Consider the following 23,698-nt stretch of genomic DNA (forward strand, 5'->3'; position numbering starts at 1 on the left):
GAAACATGGCATCAGCTGAGAGGATGGAGAAACCACGATGCTGCACACAAGAAAGTAGAATAGGTGACAAAACTCACCAGTAAATGTTAGAAAAGTTTACTGCAAAAAAAATAAACCCAGCATGGATTTGTGTGCGCATGTGTACCTGTCTCCTCAGGTGAGTTGCTCTCCTGGGAGAGGGTAGTCCAGCTCAACTCTTCATCACTAGGGTTCAAAATCTGGATGCGGTTCAAAGCGCAGTCTGTCTTTGCACCAGTCCTTCTGTCCTTCTTTGTCTCCGGAGAGGAGGAGGAAGAGGAGGGGCAGGAGGCCACAGACAACAGGGGAGTGTCCTCTAGGCTGCCTTGCCTTTGGGAGGAAGGAGGAGGAGGCACCCCAGAGTTCTTGCCCGATTGGAGGAGCTTGAGGTTGGAGTGGAGGTCAGAGATGAGCTCGCATCCTGGAGAAACTTTGTGACTCTTCACCGGAGAGTCACTTTCCATCAGCAGAGGCTTCTTCTCCTCATCTTCGTGCTCCTCCACATCCACCACATCCTCCTCGATTTTCATCTTTGACATGATTTCCTTCTCAGACAGAATACTGATGTCATCCGTCTCCTCTGCCCCAACGTTCAAGTCAAAGTCCAAATCTGCTGTGCTGCCATTCAGTTTGAGCTCCACAGTGGTGTTAATGTTACAGTCTGATTCAGTTTTCTGCTCGGACTCTGCATCGCTTCCAGGAGGTGGCTGCAGGTCAGCGTCCGTATTAAAGACATCTTCCTCTCGGTCATTGTTAGTGAGAGAGTAACTGCCATGTTCCTCTACCGTGTTGACATTTGGGTCATCTCCAATAGTTTCTGAATTACACTCAAGGTCCATTGGGTCGGGGCCGGTTGTGTTTTTGTTGTGGTCCTGACCAGCTTTACGAAGCTGGTTAACCCCATTCTTGGCTAGTTTGGGGTTGTTAGGTGTCGCAGACTGTGAAGGGGACAATGGTGGAGATGAAGGTGACCCAGCTTCTCCGAGGCCCATAGCAGCCTGGATACTTGTAAGTGCATACTTTTTGCGACATTTGGGAGGCGTGCCGGAGCCCTGTTTGATGACATCACTGCTAAGGAGCTGATTGTGTGAGGAACAAAGGTTGAGTGATGTGGGAGGTGTGGCAGCAGGGCCGTTTCGATTGGTCACATCCACTGACATCATCGCAGCACAAGACAGAAGACCTAAAACAGGACAAATATGGAAAATTCATTTATTTGAATCCACAGTTTAAATTTGCAGAAAAATCTGGTGCGGTACACTGTCTTACTCATGACTGCCATCTTCCTAAAATCAGACCTGCATGGTGCTAAAAAGGAATCTGAAATGCTTTCAGCATTGCTAATGGCCGTCAAAAGTACCTTGGAGAAAAAGTTAGCTAAATCCAGCTATCTGCTGGAGAGCTGAAAGAAAAAGATGTAAGAATAAATTGCAAATTGACTTTGAAATCAATAGAAATGTGATTAATTCCAACAACAAAGAAATAAAACAAGCAAGACAAAAATTTCTCCCAGTTGATTCATAACAATTCCAATTCTACCATTTAATGCTCCTCAACTGAAAAGTAAAGTTTTGTTTGCAGGTTTGTGCATGAATGTTCCGTGTTTCTCCCGGGTTTAGAGCTTAGAGGGGCGAGGTCCAAAGGGACGTCGACAGGGATGCAACAATGTCTTGGAGAAAATAAAGGATAACCACTCCACCTCGTGCTGACACAATTAAACTGTTTTCCTCTACATAAATAGTCTGTTTTCACTCATCAGACTGGGTTTAAAACATGTAACTTATATATGCTTAACATACTGCTGCAGCCCCAAGGGGGACAAGATTATCTGAGGGCCCAGATAAATGCAGATGGTTGGGTCAGGAGGGCATCCAGCATAAAACATGAGGCAACAAGTTCAACTGTGCGTTGATTCGCTTTAGTAACCCCTTCAGAGGACAAGCCAAGCAGAGGGAAACAACTGTTTATACAGGATTAATACACAAGGGATGCAAATACTGGCTAAGCCAGCACTGCTGATTTTTGCCACGATTAAATAAACCTGATCATCACCGTAATTTACATTCAAAACGCGAGCTCTGCTGCTTAACGGCAAAAATCACGGCAGGTGTGTGATCCTTGAATTGACCAATAAATGTCCTGGTTCAATTAGAGCTGGTGTTTAAACAGTTGTCCTCATCATGCTGTTCACATTTTGACATCATGAGACCAAGACGACACCTAACAATGGAACAACAGTCCCTTGCCATTGCGATGCTTCAAACAGGACGTTCTCAGACAGAAGTGGCCACTGAGCTTGGAGTGTCACAGAGTGTCATCAGCAGGTTGCAACAGAGATATCGAGAGACTGGAAGAGTCACAGAAAGGCCTAGAAGTGGACGTCCTTTGGCCACATCCCGTGCTGATGACCGCTACATTGTGAACACTGCCCTGAGAAACCGGATGATGAATGCCACTCAACTCCAGGCACGTTTAAGAGAGGTGAGAGGCACCCAAGTGTCACGTCAGACCATTCGAAACCGTTTCCATCAGCGTGGTCTGCGTGCTGGACGACCTGCACGGGTACCTGACCACACCACCAGGCACAAGCATCATCGTCTTGCATGGGCCAGGGAGCATTTACGCTGGACGAGGAACCAGTGGGCCTCAGTGCTGTTCTCTGATGAAAGTCGATTCACACTGAGCAGAAATGATGACCGGCAACGATGTTGGAGACGTCAGGGAGAGCGCTATGCATCAGCCACTGTTGTCACCAGGCCAGCTTTTGGTGGTGGCGGTGTTACAGTGTGGGCAGGGGTGTCCACTTGGTACAGAACTGCCCTACACTTTGTGAATGGTACAGTGACAAGCCCATACTACCTGAATAACATCATTAATCCAGTGATTGTGCCCCTACATGAACAGCACAGGCCTAATTTCATCTTCATGGACGACAATGCTCCTGCTCATCGAGGCCGCATCATCAGGGAACGGCTGTTGGAGACTGGTGTACCTCAAATGGAATGGCCTGCACTCTCTCCAGACCTGAATCCCATTGAAAACCTGTGGGATCAGCTGAGCCGTCGTGTAGAGGCTCGAAACCCTGCACCCCAGAACCTCAATGACCTGAGGGCTGCCCTTCAAGAAGAGTGGGATGCCATGCCTCAGCAGGCAATAAGTTGCCTTGTGAACAGCATGAGACGTCGTTGTCAAGCTGTAATTGATGCTCAAGGACACATGACGAGATATTGAGACGTTCAAATTTTTTGTTGTGGTTTAACTACCATTGTTGTTACCTTTTGTGTTGAATGAATTTTTTGAGATGAGGAAATCAGTAGTGCATCCTTCTACTTAAATGTCTTACTTTTATGATATTATATCACTGTAGCATGAACATATTGCATTTTCCATAAATTTCACCTGAAAGCCAAATATCCCTAACTTTTTGTGAGTAGTGTGTATATATATATATATATATATATATATATATATATATATATATATATATATATATATATATATACGCCATAGTACTCGTGAACTTTTTTGTAATGCACATCTTATCACATTTCATGCTCTTTTGAGACGATTGATGTTTAAATTTACAAGTCGTCTTGATGAATCTTGTAATGGGATTATAAGAATGTTGGTACTTCTTTCAGTACCATGAGATATCAGTCTGCTATGTGGAAGCACTGGTACACATGTCTCTTTTAAATAAGTGTGTATGTCTGTATTTTTTTTGTTTGTTTTGCAATGAACCTAGAGTCTGAATAAAGAAAGAAAGTGATACTTCAGATCTTGCTTATTATACCTGTAAATTTAAATATTTTCTAATTCTATATTTTGTAAAATGCCATGTATATATAGATTTATATTGATTTATATTTTTTGCATTGTTACATTTGGTTTTACACTTTGCTACAACCTCAGAGAATGAGGGGAGGCAAAAGACTTTTGGAAACGACTGTGAAATTGAAAAAAATATACCATAAAAGCTATTCAATAATGACACAATCTAAAGTAAACGTTTAAAGCTTTACTTAGGTTGATTTTTGTCTTAAGAAAAAGTAAATGTCTTCAAGCTCTACTGTTGTGAGAAATAAAACTACTGGATTAGTTATAAATTTGAACAAGTAGTAAGTGGGGGGATTTTAGGTAACTGATCCCAATACCAAATAATAAATGTTCTCATTACAATTAAACATTTAATACTAATATTTGTTCGTGCTCTGTTTTAAATATTCTATTTGTGATGCAATATTTGCAAGTGTGTGCATATGTGTGTATTTCAAACCTGGAAGGGAGTCAGTCATGGACTGGCACTGGTCACGGTTCAGAAGACTCAGCTGCAGATCTGAGCGCCATAGAGGGAAAAAATTAAGTGAGTTAAAGGACGATCAGAGGAAGAATGAAAAGAATCTCAGCTACTTCTTGGATGGTCCTCAGAGACCGCATTCATCCACATTAAACCCAACTACAGCCGGTTTCTATGGAAACATCCAAATACTATGAGGCAGTGAGGGTATGCCAAACACCACAGAAAATACAATAACAAAGACAGATTCTAAACTCCAAAAATTGGCAGGATCATCTTAAGTAAGTGTGCGTGAGCAGACTTACTTAACAAGTAAAAGCCCAATAAAACATGGAGATTTTAGAGGCTGGAAAAAGCTAAAGTCGATCTCAAACATCTTTCTGAACTGCTGAACAAAAACACTAATCTGAAGTGATTCAACAGTTGCTTACTACTTTAATGTTTTATCATACAGACAAAGATCATACCTAACAGGTGGAGGGGCTATAGCACACAAAAAAGAGCTGCTTACCTGCACTTAACATTGTGTGAGTGCAGGAAATTCTACAGTAACATAGACACTAAAGCCTCATCTTCAAGTTATATCTTATGGTCAAAGTATGAAGAGAAATTACTATATAAAAGGAAAAAGAAATACATCATAGCTTTTTCTTTTGGTTGCATCCATCAATGTTAGCTTAGCATATTCTAGCACAGCCAAAGTATAGCCAAAATACCCTCCTAATCCCATTCTTACACCATGTCAGACCTCTATTTCTAGCTATGGTAACACCAAATGTACCATAAACAAAGACATAGTTCTAATTTGGCTCATAATAAGAAAAAAGAAGCCATTTCTAAAAGCCTGCAGGGTTTACAAGAGTCTATTTTTACATGGAAGACATACTGGAGAAAACATATGCTACTTACCAGGGAACTAAGGATTGTGGGTAAGGCCAGGATGCAGCAGGTCCATACTGGTTGTCAGCTACGCTTTCTTCATCCAATCACAAGGACGTCACTAAAGCAGCAGCGTCCTGAGGGAGAGACAAACATAAAACAGGATTAATGAGAGAGAAGGAGGGAGGGCTGAGCAGAGGGAGAGAAAGAGGTGTGCAAGACATCAGAGGGACAAATTAAAGCATTAATTATTCACAACCTCAGTCAAACATTAATACTCAGTGTGGGTGTGTGTTTGTACATATACCTTAAGAATGAGAGAACATAAGGTTCATTTTGTATTGAGCCCATATTTCTTTCTTTCATGGAGTCTTGCCAACCATATGCTGACTGGAACTATCATAAACTTAATGCCACAGGAGACTTGTAAACTTCCCCTTACTTTGCTTTCAAACTCACACAAACACACACACACACACACACACACTATACACATATTGATATATAATGCATTTAAGAGTCATGGACAGTTCTCACCAACACAACAACAGAGTCAGACTCAACCATAAAATCTCACTTATCCCAGGATGAGGAGCTGGAACAACACTTGAAATGACTCTGAAGCGTAACCGAGTGAAAACATTAGGAACGAATGTCACCTCATAACATGGATTTTCTGAACGGCTCCTTTGAAGAGAAAAGTGCAAACTGAAAATTAACCCACCACTATTTAAAATGTTGTTAATCAAATTATTAACGTAATACATATGTGGAATACAGGCATGTGCAAGTGACATAATTGAGTACAGCAGTGGAAAAACTATCGTCAAGAGGGAGCATTCCTTAGTAATACAGTGAAAATACTACCAACTCGGACCTACTAGCCCAAGTGGTTAAAACAGTAGCAGCAGAGGCATTTCTACATAATAACATTAGTTATAGTAAAACTCAGGTTTTTGTTGTTTTGATAGTATTGAGTAGGGGTGAAAATCTTTAGACTTATAATGATTCAATCACAATTCTGATGGCTATTATACAACTTTACAACAGTTATTTATGCACCTTTTTCCTACTACTTGACTAATATAACATTCCAAGTGGAAACATGTAACATGGTTTGTCCTGATTGTCATGACAAACGAAGAAAGCTCCTTCATCTACTGGTAAATCCAGGACAACTTCCACCACATTTAAGCAGAAAATGGAGCTATATCACATCCACATCTGATGAGGAGACTGTTCTCCCAAAGCTGCCTATTTTCTACACCAGGGGTGTCCAACGTCTGTCCTCGAGGGCTGCTGTACTCAGGTTTTTGGTGTATCCCTGCTCTGAATAAGACCCACTGAGGGAAATAAGGCTATATGACTGCCATTCATCCATGTTCCACAGAAGGCTTGGCGTTTATCCCAATCACTACTAGGTCATGAGCAGTTTCATCAGCAGACCACTACAGTGTGATAGCAGTGATGTTTTGGCCATTGATTGTTACAGTAGCCTACACAGCAGCACTAGTGGTAGGATCCGTAGTACTATTAGAAGTAGTTGGATAGTAATAGAAACTATACAAGTACTAGAAATAAAAATAAAAGCAAAAATATTGAATTACAATATGGATGCATACTCTCTATCATCAACATAATTTTAATACTTCGTGTTTGTTTGCAAAGAAAAAGAAATGCAGCTTTAAAAAAAATGATTTAATTTATGCTTTTTACCATATTTTAAATGCAGAGTCATAGAGGGAAAAAAAAGGAGAGAGGCCAGACAGTATCCTTATTTTCAGAGTCTCAAAAGTCAAGATGAGAAGGAAGTATGTGTTTAGCAGCTACTAGTGTGTAAGGTTTGGAGCGTATCCACACTGCAGCTCTGTGCTTGTGGAATTACTTTTGTGCGCACAGTGAACACGTGGGACCTTGCAAGCTTGCTTGCTTTTTTCTAAAAAACTGTGCAGTTGCAAGGAAGAAATACTTCTGGCGTTGATGGTTTTCCACTCCTAAATACTATTCGGTACATGCATATCCCATGTGCATGCATAGTTTTACTGGAGCTTTAGAAATCTGATTGAAAGTCACGCCAAATGTTTGTTTTTGATTATCGGCTCAATCTTTCCAAATTTTTTACTCAGACAACAAATCCTTCTTTAATTTTTTTTTCATATTAGACTTAGCATTCTGTGCAAAAAAGAAATAAAAAATAATAATTTCCTAGCTTTGTGTGAATAAAAGCTTTCGAGGCCGTGTCGAAAAGAGTTTTACAAACAAATTTGGTCCCAACTTCATCCACAGCTGGCTTTTTACACACGTCTCTGCAACAGGACATTCTCCACGTTAGACATATGACAAGAGTCCAGAATGCAATATGGGGAAAGTGTTTGTTTACAACATATAAAGCATGAAAATCATTATTATAAATGTTATTTGTACTGATATCGGTACTACAAAATTTGTGGACATATACATATCTTGTTCTAAAGAGTGAAAGGCAATGAAACAAAAAAAGTAAGTATAAAGCAACAAATGTTATGAAACACACACTCGCTGTATAAAAACACACGTTACACACTAACATACAACTAATAAAAAGACTCCATATATATAACTTTATTTTTCCCCACGTTTATGTGATAAGTGTTACTGACATTATAATGAGACAGCTCTGTTCACTGACTTAATAACAAACATCTGGTTTGTCTGGCAACTGTCCAGGTTACACCAACTGTAGTAAAAAGGGAAAAAGGTGTGATGAGCAGCTGTATAATTTTAACCAGCTGTACATACAGTAATGTTTTTTTTTCCCTAATGCTTTAAGCTGATGTAGGCAGGCTCAAGCTGAATCAGTGATTGTATGAGGCATAACATGCCAGAAGTAAAAGTTTAGAAAGCAGACCTTAGCTATCACTGCTGTGAAATGGCACAGAAGCTACAGAATGATCTGCAACTTAATCCATATAAATTGACTGATATAAAACTTATATGAATTGTTTAAGTATCAACACAAAGATAGTCTAAAAAGATGCACTCCTCTGTTGAAGTGACACGACATGTTTGGTTCCTTGAATCTTGCTCCAACAAGTCTACATACCAAAGAATATGTTTAAATTTGTGTGTGTGGGAAAAGTATTTGTCGAAAAGGTGTGTGCACAGTTAAATGTATGAATCATTTCCTCTGACATGTTCCTGCTGACTGGGATTAACAGACTCAATATAGTAGTGTTTTATAAAGAGTTTGCAACCCCACAAAAAAGCCCTTATAGACATTCAGAGATCCAAATATGCAACCAAGAGGGGCTTAAATCTCCCTCAACATCTAAAGTTTAGGTCCCTCTTGGTTGCATATTTGGATCTCTGAATGTCTATAAGGGCTTTTTTTTTTCTCTTTCATGATACAAATTTGAAAACAGTTGTTTCTGGCACCAGCCATGCATCACTTCAGATAATCCATACATAAATATACATATATAATACATAATGTGTATATATATATATATATATATATATATATATATATATATATATATATATATGTATATGTATATATATATATATATATATATATATATATATATATATATATATATATATATATATATATATATATATATATATGTATATGTATATATATATATGTATATGTATATATATATATATATATACATATATATATATATATATACATATACATATATATATATATATATATATATATATATATACATATATATATACATACATATATATTCATATATATATATATAGGAGTTACTGAACCTGGGTGGAGCTACAGATCAGAAGCAGCACAGAAGTATGAACTAAAAGTCTAACTTTTCCTCCCAACTACATCTGGCTGCAGGTTTAAATTGCAAGGGATGAGAGACTCTCTGCAGGCTTCTGCTGCAGATGAGGACGCCTAGGCTTAATTATAGAGCCCCTTTGGGGGCAGGGCAGCACTGGCAGCAACACACAGAGACAGACACTCACTCCAGCCATAATACCACACATCAAAAACAGTAAACATGGGGGTCAGCCTTTCTCGTGGACTTGCTTGTAAACAGTTAAATGCCCTGGCAAAGAAAACAAGCTTAACACATTGAGCACCTCACCTGAAGACAGACAGGCATAGCTCATCAGGGGGTGGGGAGGGATGGAAATATAATCTACAATGTGTCACAAAGTAACACAGTGACCTTTGACAGCTGACCCACTGGCCAGCCCACTGACTCTAAAGCTGTGTTGTTCATGTGTGCCGGGTCATGTGTTTATGTCGTATGTCTGGACCAACAAGAATGAAGGTAGCAGCTGCAAACACTCTGTCTATGTCTCTGTTTCCTTTTACATGCATGCTCTCAACGTAACCATTATTATTTACCTTCTTCTCTGGATTCTGGACCAATAAGGGAATAAGGGGCTGGAAGTCCACCAACAGTTTAATAGGCTTCTCATCATTCTTTACCCCTAAAGCCTCTCAAGTTTTCTCTTCAGTTCTAGTTTCTTCTGCTAATCTTACTTGACTTTTTCCCATTTCTATCACTTTTGAGTCCCAATTCTTCCCCCTTTCCAGCCAACAGCCATGTCCCTCTCCCCTTTCGCCTCTCCTTTATCTAGAGAACTGTTGTCTTTTCTCATTAAAAGTAAAAAAAAAAAAGGTCTGTAAACACATGAAACTACCCACTACTCTGATTTATAGCCCCCTCCCCATCCTTAGTTCCCCCCTTTCTGCTCACAAGAAACTCCATCTGTTACACAAACGATAGACAAGAAAGCAAAACTTCAGCAGTTGGACAATAGGCAATCAAAAGCAAAATGGATATCATGCAGAATAAGAAACACATCTGGGTGTTTTTCCAAGTTTTGGATAAGAACATGAAAGCTGCACGATAGCAGGCAACTTTCCCAGACCATTCTTGGCTTTGTTTTTCTTGGCCGTAGTTTCAGTTAAAGGAAAACCGCTTCCACAACACTGTTAGCAAAACTGCTAATGAAAAGACATTTTGCCATCACAGCAAAACTTTTTACACTCCAACCACCATGCAACTTTTAGCTTTGGTCACTATATCCTGACTTTCTTATCTAATAATAATAATAAACTCTTGCTAAATATTAAGGCAAATTAAGCTATATCTCAGCACCACCCCCCACCCTTTTATTATTGAGAACTGATGGCAATTCCTTTTGTTTGTCTATAAAGCAGTAAAAGGGTTAGAAAGAGCCTGGACTGCACACTCGTTTTACGAGCCCTTCAGTTCATTGAAATCCATGACTGCCTATCTACTAGGAGACCAAAGGCACTGAAAGAGAGAAATCAAATGCAGACATTTAAATTATGCCTCCAAAATGCTGTCAAATCCTGTGGAAATGTGGTGTACGTTTCTAAAAGGTAATTATTTGTAGTTGCTATTATTTATTTGTTAAACTACATGCATTTCTATCCAAAACAACATTGTGTGTTTTTGCTTCCTTTCTCCATCTTTGACTATTTGCTTTGATATATTTTGATATACTTTTCCTTAAAATTAAAATATGGTAGCATTGATAAAGAAATCTTTGCTGTCGTAAGGAGAGTAAGATCAAGAAAAGTACACACCGCTGGAGGACAATCGATGACTGGTTTGATCTGGTGCATTAACAAGAGGACAGCATAGCTTGTTGTCCTGAACCCTAACTGTCTCTCTGTCTGTGTGTGTGTGTGCATACATGTATGAAAACAAGGAAGAATATGGGACAAAAATAACTATCATGAAACTGGTTCAAGCAATTCAGCGGAAGCTTATTGGGAAGAAAGGGGGGGGCAGTACATCCGTGCTTAGTCAATAGCGGGAAATAACGGAGACAAAGTAACACTCTGAATGAGACTTCAGCCTAAACAACCGGTGTTGTGTACTGACAAACACACATGCATACCCTTAAACATTTCTCACAGAGAAAATCCAACAAGCAACAGTGATGAAGAAGCAGAGCCAGAAATAGTGACGCTATAATTCCACTCATGGAGTTTTCTGTGATTCAAGACTCACAGCATGTTGTGTGTGTGTATGAATGAATGAATGTAATGTACACATGCAATGAAGATATAATTTACTCCTATTGTGGTTTCCATGCATGGGACATTTAGGGGGGAAAAATTACCACAAAAGAAAGGAAAGGACTGAGGAATTTCAGGGTGTGCCAAAGAATCTCTGGCATGTCTGGGTGGGTGAGGGCGACTGGGGCAACAACAAAATAAAGACCAAAAAAAAAACAAAAAAAAACAAGTTCCTGCAAACACACCTTAAAAATTTGTGAATGATGACCATTTAAGTGTATAAACACACTTGACCCAGTGACCCTAAGCAAAGAATTACGTGCAACAATGAAAAGGTAAATAAAACACAAAGGATGGTAAGTATCAGCTGTGACAGAAAACAAGAAGTTTCAAGTTAAGATATCAACACTTCTATTTCACTGAAACAAAGCTGAAGGCTGAGGAGTTATGGCAGTAAACTATCATTAATCTCTTAGACAATATAAACAGATTGTGTGTAAACATAGTTACAGACTGTTTTAAACACACTTGGAAAATTTAGCTTACATGTAATCACAGACTTCAACATTGTAGACATAGAAAACTACAGAAACAAACAGATTTAAAGGAAAAACAAAATCCTAGATTTAGGAAACTTTAGGACCGTGTGTGTGGTAACCACTCCCCCTTTTCCCTTATACCCCACTCCATCCCCCAGCCTCTCTTTCCTGTGGCTGAGGAGAGGCCGAGGGAGGGAGAAAGACTTCACCATAATCCACTGACTACAAGTGAAACATACTAAAAGGAGGGAAGTGCATTTCAGCCTTTGAAGCATGATTGTTTCAGAGGAACACACGAGTCAGTTCTGCAGACAGAGCTACTTTGACGTAGCTAAGCTGCAGGTCTTTTCTGAGCCCATTGTTAAAGGTTTAAAGTCCCTCCATAACTCTGCTAGGAACTGGAAGTGTTGGTGTTGTGTGTCAGTGACCCTCATTGTGCTTTTTCAGAACTTTTTGAGACAAAAATCTGGTCAAGTTGGACCTAGTAACACATAATACCGTCAATGTGATAAGTCTGCTTCAGTCCCATTAAGCAGGTACACACAGCGGCGATGGCTTAATGGGACATATGATCAGCTGTTCTGAGGAATTCGACAAGTTGCATTGCGAAACCAAAACACAGTAGCATTTCCACCTCTTGGTTTTAACTTCAGCGATAAGCTGCAGTACCAAGTGCCAATTTTCTCGACTTCAGAGGCAAAAACACACGGCTTCAGCTGAAGTTCCAGCTTTGTCAGGCTGCATATCAGTATTTTTAACGACCCCAGGTCCTGACGGTTGGTTCAACACATCGCTGCATGCTTGTTAGCTTGCAGCAATGTGTTCTTTAAGCTGGATTTATACTTGTGCGCTGTCTGTGTAAGGTCTGTTGTGAGTTCACTGCCATACGCTCCCCGTAGGCCCACAGAGGCTTGATGCGCACCTCTTCCAGATTCGACGTGCACCCTTCCCTGCAGCGCAGTTATGCAAAAGTACTTCCTTGTGGTTGGTCAGTTTGTGATTACATGTTTACAGATTTCTCAAACGTTTGCTGAATTTTCATGTAACCACAAAAAGAGAATCTGTAGCATGATGCTGTAACCCTACACAGAAATGCAAGAGCACATTTAACCAGCGTCAGATGCGACGCCACTACCTTATTAAGACGCAACGCAAGCATAAATCCAGTTTCATGGCACAATGACATGGGAAAAACAGAACTCTGGAAGGATGCAACAGTGTTTTTGGATGTAATAATGCATCTTCTATACTTTAAATTGGCAGTGAAGGTGGAGGCAGGGCATTCTGAAGGACACACAATATTTTTCTCTAGTTGATTTAAAACTTCATGCTATGAGACGTGACTGTTAAATAAGATTTTAAAAGGTTTCATTTTTTTTTTAAAAAAAAAAAGATGTTTTACATAGCCAGAGTCTGACGGGTACCACATGACGGGTATCACATGTTGCGACTGTGACTCCATAAAGAGTATACCATATTATATTACGTTTAATATACTGGCAAACATTGTGAGAGTATTTATGTCACTTTCAGAAACCAGATGAGCAAAGTCTGTGTTGAGCAGTATCTGAATGCTTGAATACCGCAACAAGGCATTTAAACTAGTGGTTCCCGGCCTTTCCTCCTGGCGGGTCATAATTGTATTTTTACAATGAATCTGCAAGCTCCTGTAGTTTCTTTCATTAATATTCTTCAGCTAAAAAAGGGATCTTAAAATAAAATGAATACTGGCTCTTATCAACGTCCGCCAGCTACATTGAAAACACTGCCATGCACTGGTCTTTTCTTTTGCAGCAAACATGGAAGCAAGACAAGTTTATAAAAATATTAAAAAAGGCTTCTTCCAGTCTTATTGAACACACACAGACAGGCAGACAGACATGCACATGCACAAAAGGCCTGTCAGATCCAAGGCGAGGGCAGCAGAGACTGCAGCCTATATATAGCTGAGATATGACAGGACATCCGAGAGGACAGCAAACTATAGACAGAAACGGCACAGCACTTTTGACCGTGCACGTGTGTGTATGTGTGTTTGTTTCTCCAGCGTGGTCGGTCTTGTTATCTCTCATTTCACTGTAGAGCCTGTGGCAAGTTCCTTGATGATAATGTCACAAGATTCTACTAATATCAAACCCCAGTTTATGCTCACTCATTAGCTAAACACGACAGTGTTTCATGAGGAGAAACCAGCAAAAGGAGGAGAAACTGGGAAACTGAAGGACAGAGGGAAAAGGGTACCGCCACAAGACCAAGATATCGACAAAGTTAGTGCATCAGAGTGAATGACTCATGAGAAAAGGAATGTCGCCTCTCTGCCAAAGGAACCACAGACACCACTGCAATAATCATTTCCCATGCTTTAACACTCCCCCCCCCTTCCCCTCTTTTTTTCTTGCTCTCCTTATCTCCTGCTTCTGCACAATGTCTCTCTCTTTTCCCCCTTTTACACTTCTGGCTTCTTGTAACAGGAAGTTATTGTTGCTACCTAATGTTAACAAAACACACTCATTTCACTGGACACTGGTTTTGGACAGGAATGATAAAGCTTTCTGACCACTACTGGTTAGCCCAAACTGCATCACCACTGTCTGGAACAAACACACACCAGGCCAAGACTCTGCCTACCCACCTAGCCCCCCCCATTGTGGGTTTTTTTTTTTGTTTGTTTTTTTGTTTTTTTTTTTGTTTTTTTGTTTTTTTAAATCGGCTAGCACAGAAATTTTTTTCCTCTTCTTAATTTCCACCACAGGATGTGATGCAAATGCAAGAAATTAATCTGGTCAGAAGCCCAAGTCACCACAAATACTGCGAGTGATTCAACATTCCTTCCACCTGTCATCCTGTTTGTTCACCAAACAGGAATGTGTTTCATACAATTCCCAGACTTTGGCTTTCTGCATGAGGGTTAATTGTTGCAACATAAGGAAACCCAGGAAGCAGCAAGCCTGTGAGAGCTGGAGTGAGCAAAGCTTGCTTTAAAGGGTTTCATAGAGGAGATGGGGGCAAAACCACCAGAAAATACAAACATCACCACTTCCAGTAACAAAAACAATTAGAATATAAAACCTTTGGGAAATGCACCAGCATGCCCATTCACAGAGAATCTTTTATACAGTATGCCATCAATGAGGTATTGTTGAGACTGCCAGCTTAATAAAGCAATCACAAGATAAGCAGCAACTGGATGATATCACACTTTCTGAACCAGACAACTGGACACAAGCATGCTAGGCTGCAAATAACTATTCATTTCATATAACGTAAATTACAAGAAATGATTAATCATTTAAAAGACAGTGTGGAAAAATTGAAGAAAAATAAGTCTGGCTCAAGATCAGATCTTCAAATGAGTCGTTTCATGCAACAACACAAAAGATTTAACAGCAAGTCGCCTTATAATGCATTTTCTATTGAATTTATTAGCTGTCATATGAAGTTTTACTCGAAAAGCAAGATAACAACAACAAGTATATGTATATTTGCAGTCCCATATTTATCAACATGCTAAACAATGAGGTAAAAAAAGGTTACCTTTTTCAGAAAGATAACATGTTTGCTGCAAGCAAAGCCTAAATAAATATTAACAGGTCATCGATAGTGTTAGAAGTCTACTCAGCACACTGAGATGAGGCAACAGCCAGTCTGTCTGCTTACTCTGTCAAAATACACGCCGTTTACTACAGCAAAACAACTTTGTAGTGACTTGCATCAGAGAAGACCTCCCAAATGGAAGAACAAAACCCTGCACATTATTCTCCTGAACTGCTGAGCTAAATATTTCTTTTGAAGGTTTTTACTATCCATAGTAGGCATGTTCTTTACTCCCTCATCTGCTCTATTTTACGGCAGAACTGCATGCAGTACATCTACACAGCTACTCCTCCTCCTTCTGTGGTGACCAACCCCCACATACTCCGTATACATCAACTTGCATGCACTGAATCAACATGCACATAAAGCAAAGCTTGCTAAATAATAATGTTGCTACTTATAAAATTTAATCCTTTGCAACATCAGTCTGCAAGCTTTCACTGTAGATGTTTGAAGAGCTAACTGTTGTATGCACATAATGTCCAAGGATAAGCAACAAAGTTTTCCAAATAAAAGTTGTACCACAGTTAAATGCAATGCTGGAGTGAAAACAGCAGTGTGAGAAACAATGAAAGCAGTGCATTGCTTATGTCATGATCATAGACCGTTTATGAAAGATCGACAGAGCCTCTGGCGGTTAAAAGTGAAGCCTATGCGGAAGTGCATAAAACTGCAGTTCCCCTTTCATCCACTAGGGGCTGCAAAACAGAGCGAATCCCCATAGACTCCCATGTTAAAAAGACCAACTTCGCAGCAGAAATAAACATGTTTACAGCCTGGTTCAGAAATCCATTTTCAGTTTAATAGGTCTGGTTTACCTTCATGACAACTGTGGAGGGAGTGAATTTTTTTCAAACTCGCCTGTTTAAAAGTAATTTAATCTTGAAGTTTGGCAAATTTAGGGGCGTGTCCTTTTGATTGACAGGTACCCTATCTCCTGCTTTAAGTCAGAAGAACTTAGAACAACCGTGGTTTTTAGCTAGTTAACAACGTGACTTGGCTTTCGCCCACTTACCTTCGTTAGCTGGTTATCTCCTGTTATCTACGGATTAGTTCTGTAAGCTCTTAGCTACAGAAAGCTCATTCATTGATGGCTATATAAAAATACTGTTATCATATTTTTTGCCTTATTCTTAACAAAAATATACAATATCAACTCAAGCTCTAGTAGTAGAGCAGCATTTATGCATGTAGTGTTCAGATAAATGTTGGCCTTGGCCGCCACATCAAAGCCGTTTAGAAGCTCTGAAGTATTAAAAGCATAGCAACTATTTTTAGGCTAAAATGAAGAAAAATCCACAGAAAGAGTTCAAAGAAAATGGTGAGAAAAGCCTAGAAGAGAAGTTGAATGTTTTGGAGCCACTTCTCAAAATGGCTTTAAGCAATAATCAATTCATGTTTCAGGTCGATTGTTAATGTGCAGCATATTTAGTAGGGGTGGGAAAATCGAATTGAAAGATCGGAAATTGGGATTTTTTTCTTCACAATTTTAAAATCGATTTTTTTGTTAAAAAAATAGATTTTTCAAATAGATTAAAACCGATCCACTATAAAATTGTTGTCATTTTCATTGGTTTTATTGATCTTTTTACTTGTCTTCTTGGGCATTATAGCAGCAGAATGGTGATCTGGCTACTGTGTTGTTTTTTCCTAACTGAAATCAAGAAAAATTACTAGCAAAAACAAGTTTAAAAAAAAAAAAAAAAAAAAAATTGTTTTTAAATCTACAAAAATCATCAATATTGAAGAATTTTGAGAATCGCAGTTTAAATCGAATCGGCACCCAAAAAATCAGAATCGAATCGGGACAAAAGCATATCGTCACAGCCCTAATATTTAGGATGTCATACTAACTCTGTCCAAGATTTCCTGCTACAAATTACCCCTCCTGTTTTATAATAATCCAATGAGACATGAACACCTCCACATCTTCTAAAGTAGTCCTTGCAGTAAAGATGGAGGACCAGAAAAGTGCACAACACACTTTCCCTAACACTTAAAAGAGGTTCCTTTTGCTGTGGATTGTGCAGCATCACATGCTGCCTTTCTCATCTCCTGTATGTGCAATGTGTTTGAACATCAGTGAGAGAAAGAGAGGAAGGTCAGATAAAGGGGCAGCTGAACTGGGAGACATGGTACATGTGAAAGAGCAGTGATGTGGAAAAGAAAACACCAGAAACAGAAACATATAAACAAAGAGTGGCTGAGGAAGCGTTGGCACATATGCATTGAGTGGGAATGAAAATCTGTGTGTGTTTGCAGAAAGCCCATGCCTGCCTGCTTCCACAGGTAACACTCATGACCCATTTACACACCAGACAGTCGATCTGAAGCTGACACATTACATGACACAGACACACACCAAAATAGCAAACAGAGATGCAACGTAGAGCCTGCGGTGGGGAGCAAGCACATGCGTGAAAATCTGTCAAAAAAAAAAAAAAAAGGGGGGGGGGGGGGGGGGGGGGGGGGCAAGGCAGATCAACAAACAGACAGAAGGACAGAGTGAAAGAGAAAGTGGGGGCCCTATCATTCAGTTTCACTGCCTGCAGGATGAACAGGGCCTCTGTGCTCCTTCCCTGTTCAAACACACCTCACGGCTGTCTGCTCCCTGCAACAACAATGCATACGCACACACACATGCACACCAGCCTGGCTGACAGTGGGCACAATAACCCTATTGAGAGGCATTGATAGGGGCTGAAAAAGAAAGCGGGGAGAATGAGATTGAGAAAAAGATTGACAACGCACACATATGGTCACCCGGACCACCACTCTGTCGTGAAATAACACATACAAAATTGAGGGTGGGTCATCTTGCCAACCTGACAGCCTGGGATGAATCGACTCTCTTTTGTCCTTAATTTACCGTCCATCAGCCCAGTTTGGTTGAAGTCTACTCAGAGGAAAATGTGCACACACACACACACACACATACACATACACAAGACATTTGTTTGGTCAAGGGTGGACCAGCTGTATTGTTTTGCAGGGGAAAAAGGGCGGTGATAACCAATCTCCACGCTCTTTATCTGATTACTCACACAAACCCCTGCAGAAATAAACACGCACACACACATGCGCGCTTTTTCACCGTCATTTCTCATCAGCTGCTTTACACAACCTCGACCACACACAGACTAACATGTTACTGCTGCAAGGAAAGAAAGTCCCAAACACCTCACGGCATGCAAAAACACACTTTTATAGTCAGTCTATCCAGTATGCAGGGCACACCAAGCACAGATATGACAAGACGTTTTAGGGGGTTTGATGTGCTCTTTCATCATTAATCTACACAACTTGCCATTGTAAACTGTGCATATGTATGCACACATCTGTGTTTCTCATTAATTTTGCTCATCAGAAGTGAGAGCATCTGTTTTTGCACAAAAGGAAATAATATTAAAATGGAGGCACTTTCATAAGACTAAGGCTAAACAAACAGGCACACAGGAACAGTCTGCAGTGCTTGGCCCAAAACTCAGCCCATAAACGTCCAAGTCACTTTTTCCATACTCAGCAACTCCTAATGTTGTGCAGAAATGCTACAGAGAGAGGGGCAGAGAGTAAATGACTGGGAAAAGAAGGATAAAATGAGGAGAGGGGGCAGGAAACAGGGAGAGGGGCAGAATATAAACCAACTTAACAGCTCAAAAGCCTTGAGCAATTAGCAATGACATCATATTGTTACACACACACACTGCAGGCAAGGGCAGGTCTGGATAAAGCACGAGAGGAAGGAATAAGGAGGCTGAGGGATAGCAAGGAAGGAAAGGAAGAGGATGACAGTGCAGCATTTCGAGAACAGCGGCGCTGCTAGTGACACATTCAGGTTTCAGGCTCATACTTCTGAATTCACCAAGCCGACGCCACAAAATGAAAAGAAGTCACCACAGACTAAAATTAAGGTTATAGGCATTTTAAATTGATGAATAAAAAGTTTTCAAAGTCAATGCATAACATTATGCAGGTTTCATGCTTTTTGACAACCCTTTAGGTGTGATGGAAGCATGTACGTATGTGCAAATGCGATGCAAAAGCGAAGCCTCTGCATGAGAAAGTGCAACCAGGAGAAAGACACAACGAAACAATCAAGGCAACACAGAAAGACGTTCGTTCAACCATTCATGTTAATGTCAACAAGTCATGTTCAGCGCCTTGTCTGCTTCTGATGTAAACTCTTGCTCAAGATTTTACTCTTTTCATGCACAACAGCAAATCCAGTGAAATTTATTTAGTGATTTTTAAGAGGAACAGAAGTTTGAACATAAAATAATGCATCCTCTTTCTAACTGCACCAAAATGAAAACAGGAAAGGTATTCACATCGCTTTCTACGAGACCAAACATGCGCCATTAAGTGGTTCCATGTTGGTAGAAAACAAACAAGCACATTATCTCAAATCCAGAAAGTAGCGGACAAAGGCCGGGAATGATTATCTCGCCACATCCAGCCAGCACCATGCACCGATACCAGCCTTTGCCTCGCGCTCAGGGGGCTTGCATGGCCTACACCCCCAGACTTTTCCACGTAATATGCGCGAGTCAAGAGAATACACTCCTTTATGCTTGTTTATTTCACAATGAGCCCTTTTATTGCTTAGATTGCAAACTTGCACAGAGATCTACATGGGACTGCACACAGAGCAGAGTCATGTGTGGAAGGCTGGAGCATCTCCACACAGGCAGGAAAATGATCCGTCTACTGATTAGTTAGTTACAGTGCCGGAAAGATTACTTTATAATCATAACTAGTTACAGAATAATAGTCATGCTGTTGAGATGTGGGAACTTGAATGGCTTTTAAATAACAAAAACATATCACCCTCCAATAGATGTATAAAAAGCAAGGAAAGGAACAGGCTGGAGACGTTTCTTCAGGTTTGACGTTCAGCGCGAGTCACCACACTGGGCAATAACTCAGTCAACATACAAATAAATCCAATGCAGACACCTGCCAAACTTTGAGTGCATAGTGCAGTCTAAGTGCAGTACCGCTTAGCTAAAAAGTATTGCTCAGAAATATGCAAGAAAGCATGTCTATGCAACAATAAGTAATAGAATTGATATTTAACCAAGAAGCTGTGATCATGCCAGGGGTAGGGGCAGAGTTTACTGTGACTGGGTTCAATAACTGGCTCAATTGCAGCTCTGACAAGGTCGACAATTTACTTGCTTTAATCACACACATGCATGTTCATCACGGCTGTCTCGTGTATTTTGCATTTGCTTAAAGTCTCATTTGTAACTAAACATGTAACCAGTAGCAACGGGATGTAATGTTAAGGGTCAACAGTTGGAAAAGTGGCAGGTAAAGGAGTGGCATGCTTGGCTCAAGAGGCTTACGTGTTCTGACCTCAAAACTAGCCAAATACTAACCTTCTCACAAGGTTTCTCGTTTTGTTTACAACCCTACAAACTCTACAACTAACTACAACCATCATGGATCCTCAGGTAAAAAGCTTAGTGCAGAAGAAAGTATGTAAACAAAAACATAAAGCGATAGTAATATGTGTACCTCAATGCTTACAGCTCTGGCAACGATACTGACACTGATGGTGGAGCTCATGACTGGGATACTTCAATGTGAGGTTAAAAAGTATATTCTCATCTTAAATACCTCTGCCAAGGAGGGTATGTTTTTACTGGTGTTTATCGGTTTGTCTGTGTACAAGATAACTAAAAAAGTTATGGATGGATTTTCATGAAATTTTCAGGAGTTGTTGGAAATGTGAAAAGGAAGAACTGGCTGGATTTTGGTGGTGATGCAGGCATTTATTTATTTTTTTTTTTTTTTTTTTTTTTAGAACTGTGGCCCTTAGCAGAGGTTTGCACTCTCTGAGTGCTTTGCTGGTTCTACTTATTTTTTCTGATTATTTATGTTTACAAGCATTTAGCATTTGGAACACAAAATTCTGCCCCAGAGTCTTTGTTTTGATTAAAGCAAAAGCAGAGAAATATTTGCTGCGTTACTTTTCCAATGCCATGTCACCATAATTTGACGTGTCTAGCTTATCTTCAAAACAACTACAGAGGATAATATGATTACACTGAAACTAGTATTTGTATTGTTTCTGTAAGACAAACATTTGCATTTTTCTAGGTTTATGCAAACTGCACACCTTGACAATATACTTTGACATTTCCTAGGTATTTCCACTGATCTTTTGCAGTATTTTCACATGTTTAGGGGTGCAGTGCATGATTAGTGTTTGGTAAAGATTTGATAAATGGTTTTAACTTGTGAGAAGTTCACCAGTTCACTTTTCCGTGCGTATGCCCTCAGTGTGAACACAGAACACGTTCAAAGAGTCGTGAGGTTTCAGAAACGTTCTTTTACACTTATATTTATCCTTATTGTTACGTTTCTCCATCTTTCTCCTGGCAAAGCGGTGGAGTTGAGGTTGCTAAGGTTTAAACACAGCGGAGACAAGCGGCTGGTCGCCGGCGACCACCTTGCTTTACCAGACCGGGTTTGTTTGGAAGGAAGGTTGTATTCTCTGACATCCAGCTTGCTTCAGAGTGCTGTGACTGAACAAAATGCGTGTTTACGGAGTCAACGCAGCACACACACAGGGTCCTGGAAATATCCCCATCCGTCGCAGCAGCCTCCCGTTCCCCTTTCCTCTCCCCCACCTTCCCTCCCTCCCGACTTGTTCTCAGCCCAGCGGGGCCCCGCAGACAGCGGAGCAATGCGGCGCCATATGAGCTAAACTTACTCGCCTTTTTCATTTTCCTAAGAAGCTCAAGTCTCTGCGTTTATATGTACATTATCGGGCATATAACATCACTCACCTCCTGTTCTGCGGATCCACGTCCTCTTCGTTGTGCTCGCTGCTGTCTTTTTTTCTCCTCCCCTCCGTTTTCTGTCCTGGCTTCTCTTTCTCCTCCCTCCCAGATGTCGCCGCTCTCCGGCAGGGGGAACCGGGGGACGCTGCTCCTCCTGCTCCGGAAGCGGACGCTCCTAGCTGCTTTCTTTCTTTTTATTTCTTTTCTTCTTTATTTCTTTTTGCCTTTATTTCTTATCGTCTTTATTTCTTTTTCTTTTTTATTTCCCTTTCTTCTTTCTTTCTTTTTTCTTCTTTCTTTCTGTTTCTTTCTTTCTTTCTTTTTTCTTTATTTCTTTTCCCCTTATTTCTGTTTTCTTTCTTTTGTTTATTTTTTCTTTATTTCTTTATTTCTTTTTCTTCTTTCTTTCTTTTTTTCTTTCTTTATTTCTATTTCTTTCTTTTTTTCTTTCTATATTTATTTTTCTTTATTTCTTTTTCTTCTTTCTTTATTTTTTCTTTCTTTTTTTTCTTTCTTTCGTGTTTGTGAAATGTCATTGTTCTGATTTTAGTTGCATATTGATACCCTACAGCTAACCATATAAATTTTATAGAAATGTCTATTTTCAGGTGTGTTTTTTTTTTTTAATTATTATTATTATTAATTTTCCAATCAAGTATACACATTAGAGTTAATGTCTGAAACCCTCACCTGTCTGAAGAGCTTCATTATTCTAACTATAATACTGCATTAATTGGAGAGAAAAAGAAAAGAATTTCCTGCTAATAAAAGGCTTCCTCTTGGAGAGAAACCTGGTTAAAGAACTCACAACAGCCCTGCTCTCCTTGTACTGTGAGTTCCATAAAATGTCAGCAGGCCACTGTCTCAGATGCTTTAATTATTGATAGGGCTATTGGGCTATTATGTAGTGGTCTTTATCCATTTCTGCCCTCAACGTTTTAGTTACAGGAAAGTGCCCATAAATATCCAGCTGTCATTCCAGAAGGTAGCTGAGCAGTGAGACAGAAACGGGTTTAGCCATGTGTATGTTGTCTGATCAAACTTACACTAGTGGCTGTTTAGAAATGTAGGAAAGTTGTCCTTTTGGCTTTTTCCCCTGAAGGGGTCACCACATAACCAATCATAGACTTCCTACTACCAACGGAAGCCCTATTCACACAGTTGTAGCTACTGTGAGACATGTTTTACGCCAGATGTAACCATCTGCATCTATCCAGGCTTGGGACCTCAGAGAACACCAGTGTTCCTTGCAGCATAGGGAAGCAGGATTTAAACCACCAACCTTCAGGTCACAGGACAACCCGCTCTTCCACCTGAGCCACTGCCCCCTCATGTAGAAATAGAAATATAATTTTCAACCCGTTATAAGTATGTTTCTTACTGTTTTCTATACAGTTCTCTGTGGGTGAAAGTATTTCATGATAAACCAGTGCAGAAAATAGTTATGATTTATCATTAAAGTTTTTAAATTTCTTATTTACTGTATCATGAAATGACAGAAAAAAGTTCACATTTTGACTCTGATCTGAAGAATTCATATATATTTATTTTGACCTATTCT

General features: G+C 39.9%; 1 protein-coding gene across 1 annotated transcript in view; it reads right to left on the bottom strand.

Moving 5' to 3' along the window:
• The window catches only part of apbb2b (amyloid beta (A4) precursor protein-binding, family B, member 2b), a 52,464-nt gene extending 30,229 nt beyond the window's left edge, over window positions 1-22,235 (bottom strand). Inside the window, exons 1-4 of the mRNA XM_079238129.1 lie at window positions 22,144-22,235; window positions 5,225-5,331; window positions 4,295-4,354; window positions 146-1,201 (exon numbers count right to left, since the gene is read on the bottom strand). Coding sequence (XP_079094255.1) covers window positions 146-1,201; window positions 4,295-4,313 — 1,075 coding nt within the window. The 5' untranslated portion in view covers window positions 4,314-4,354; window positions 5,225-5,331; window positions 22,144-22,235. The remainder of the gene's footprint in view (window positions 1-145; window positions 1,202-4,294; window positions 4,355-5,224; window positions 5,332-22,143) is intronic.
• Window positions 22,236-23,698: the final 1,463 nt, after the last annotated feature.

This window comes from Telmatherina bonti (assembly GCF_933228915.1).
Source record: "Telmatherina bonti genome assembly, chromosome: 3".
NCBI classification, from domain to species: Eukaryota; Metazoa; Chordata; class Actinopteri; order Atheriniformes; family Telmatherinidae; genus Telmatherina; species Telmatherina bonti.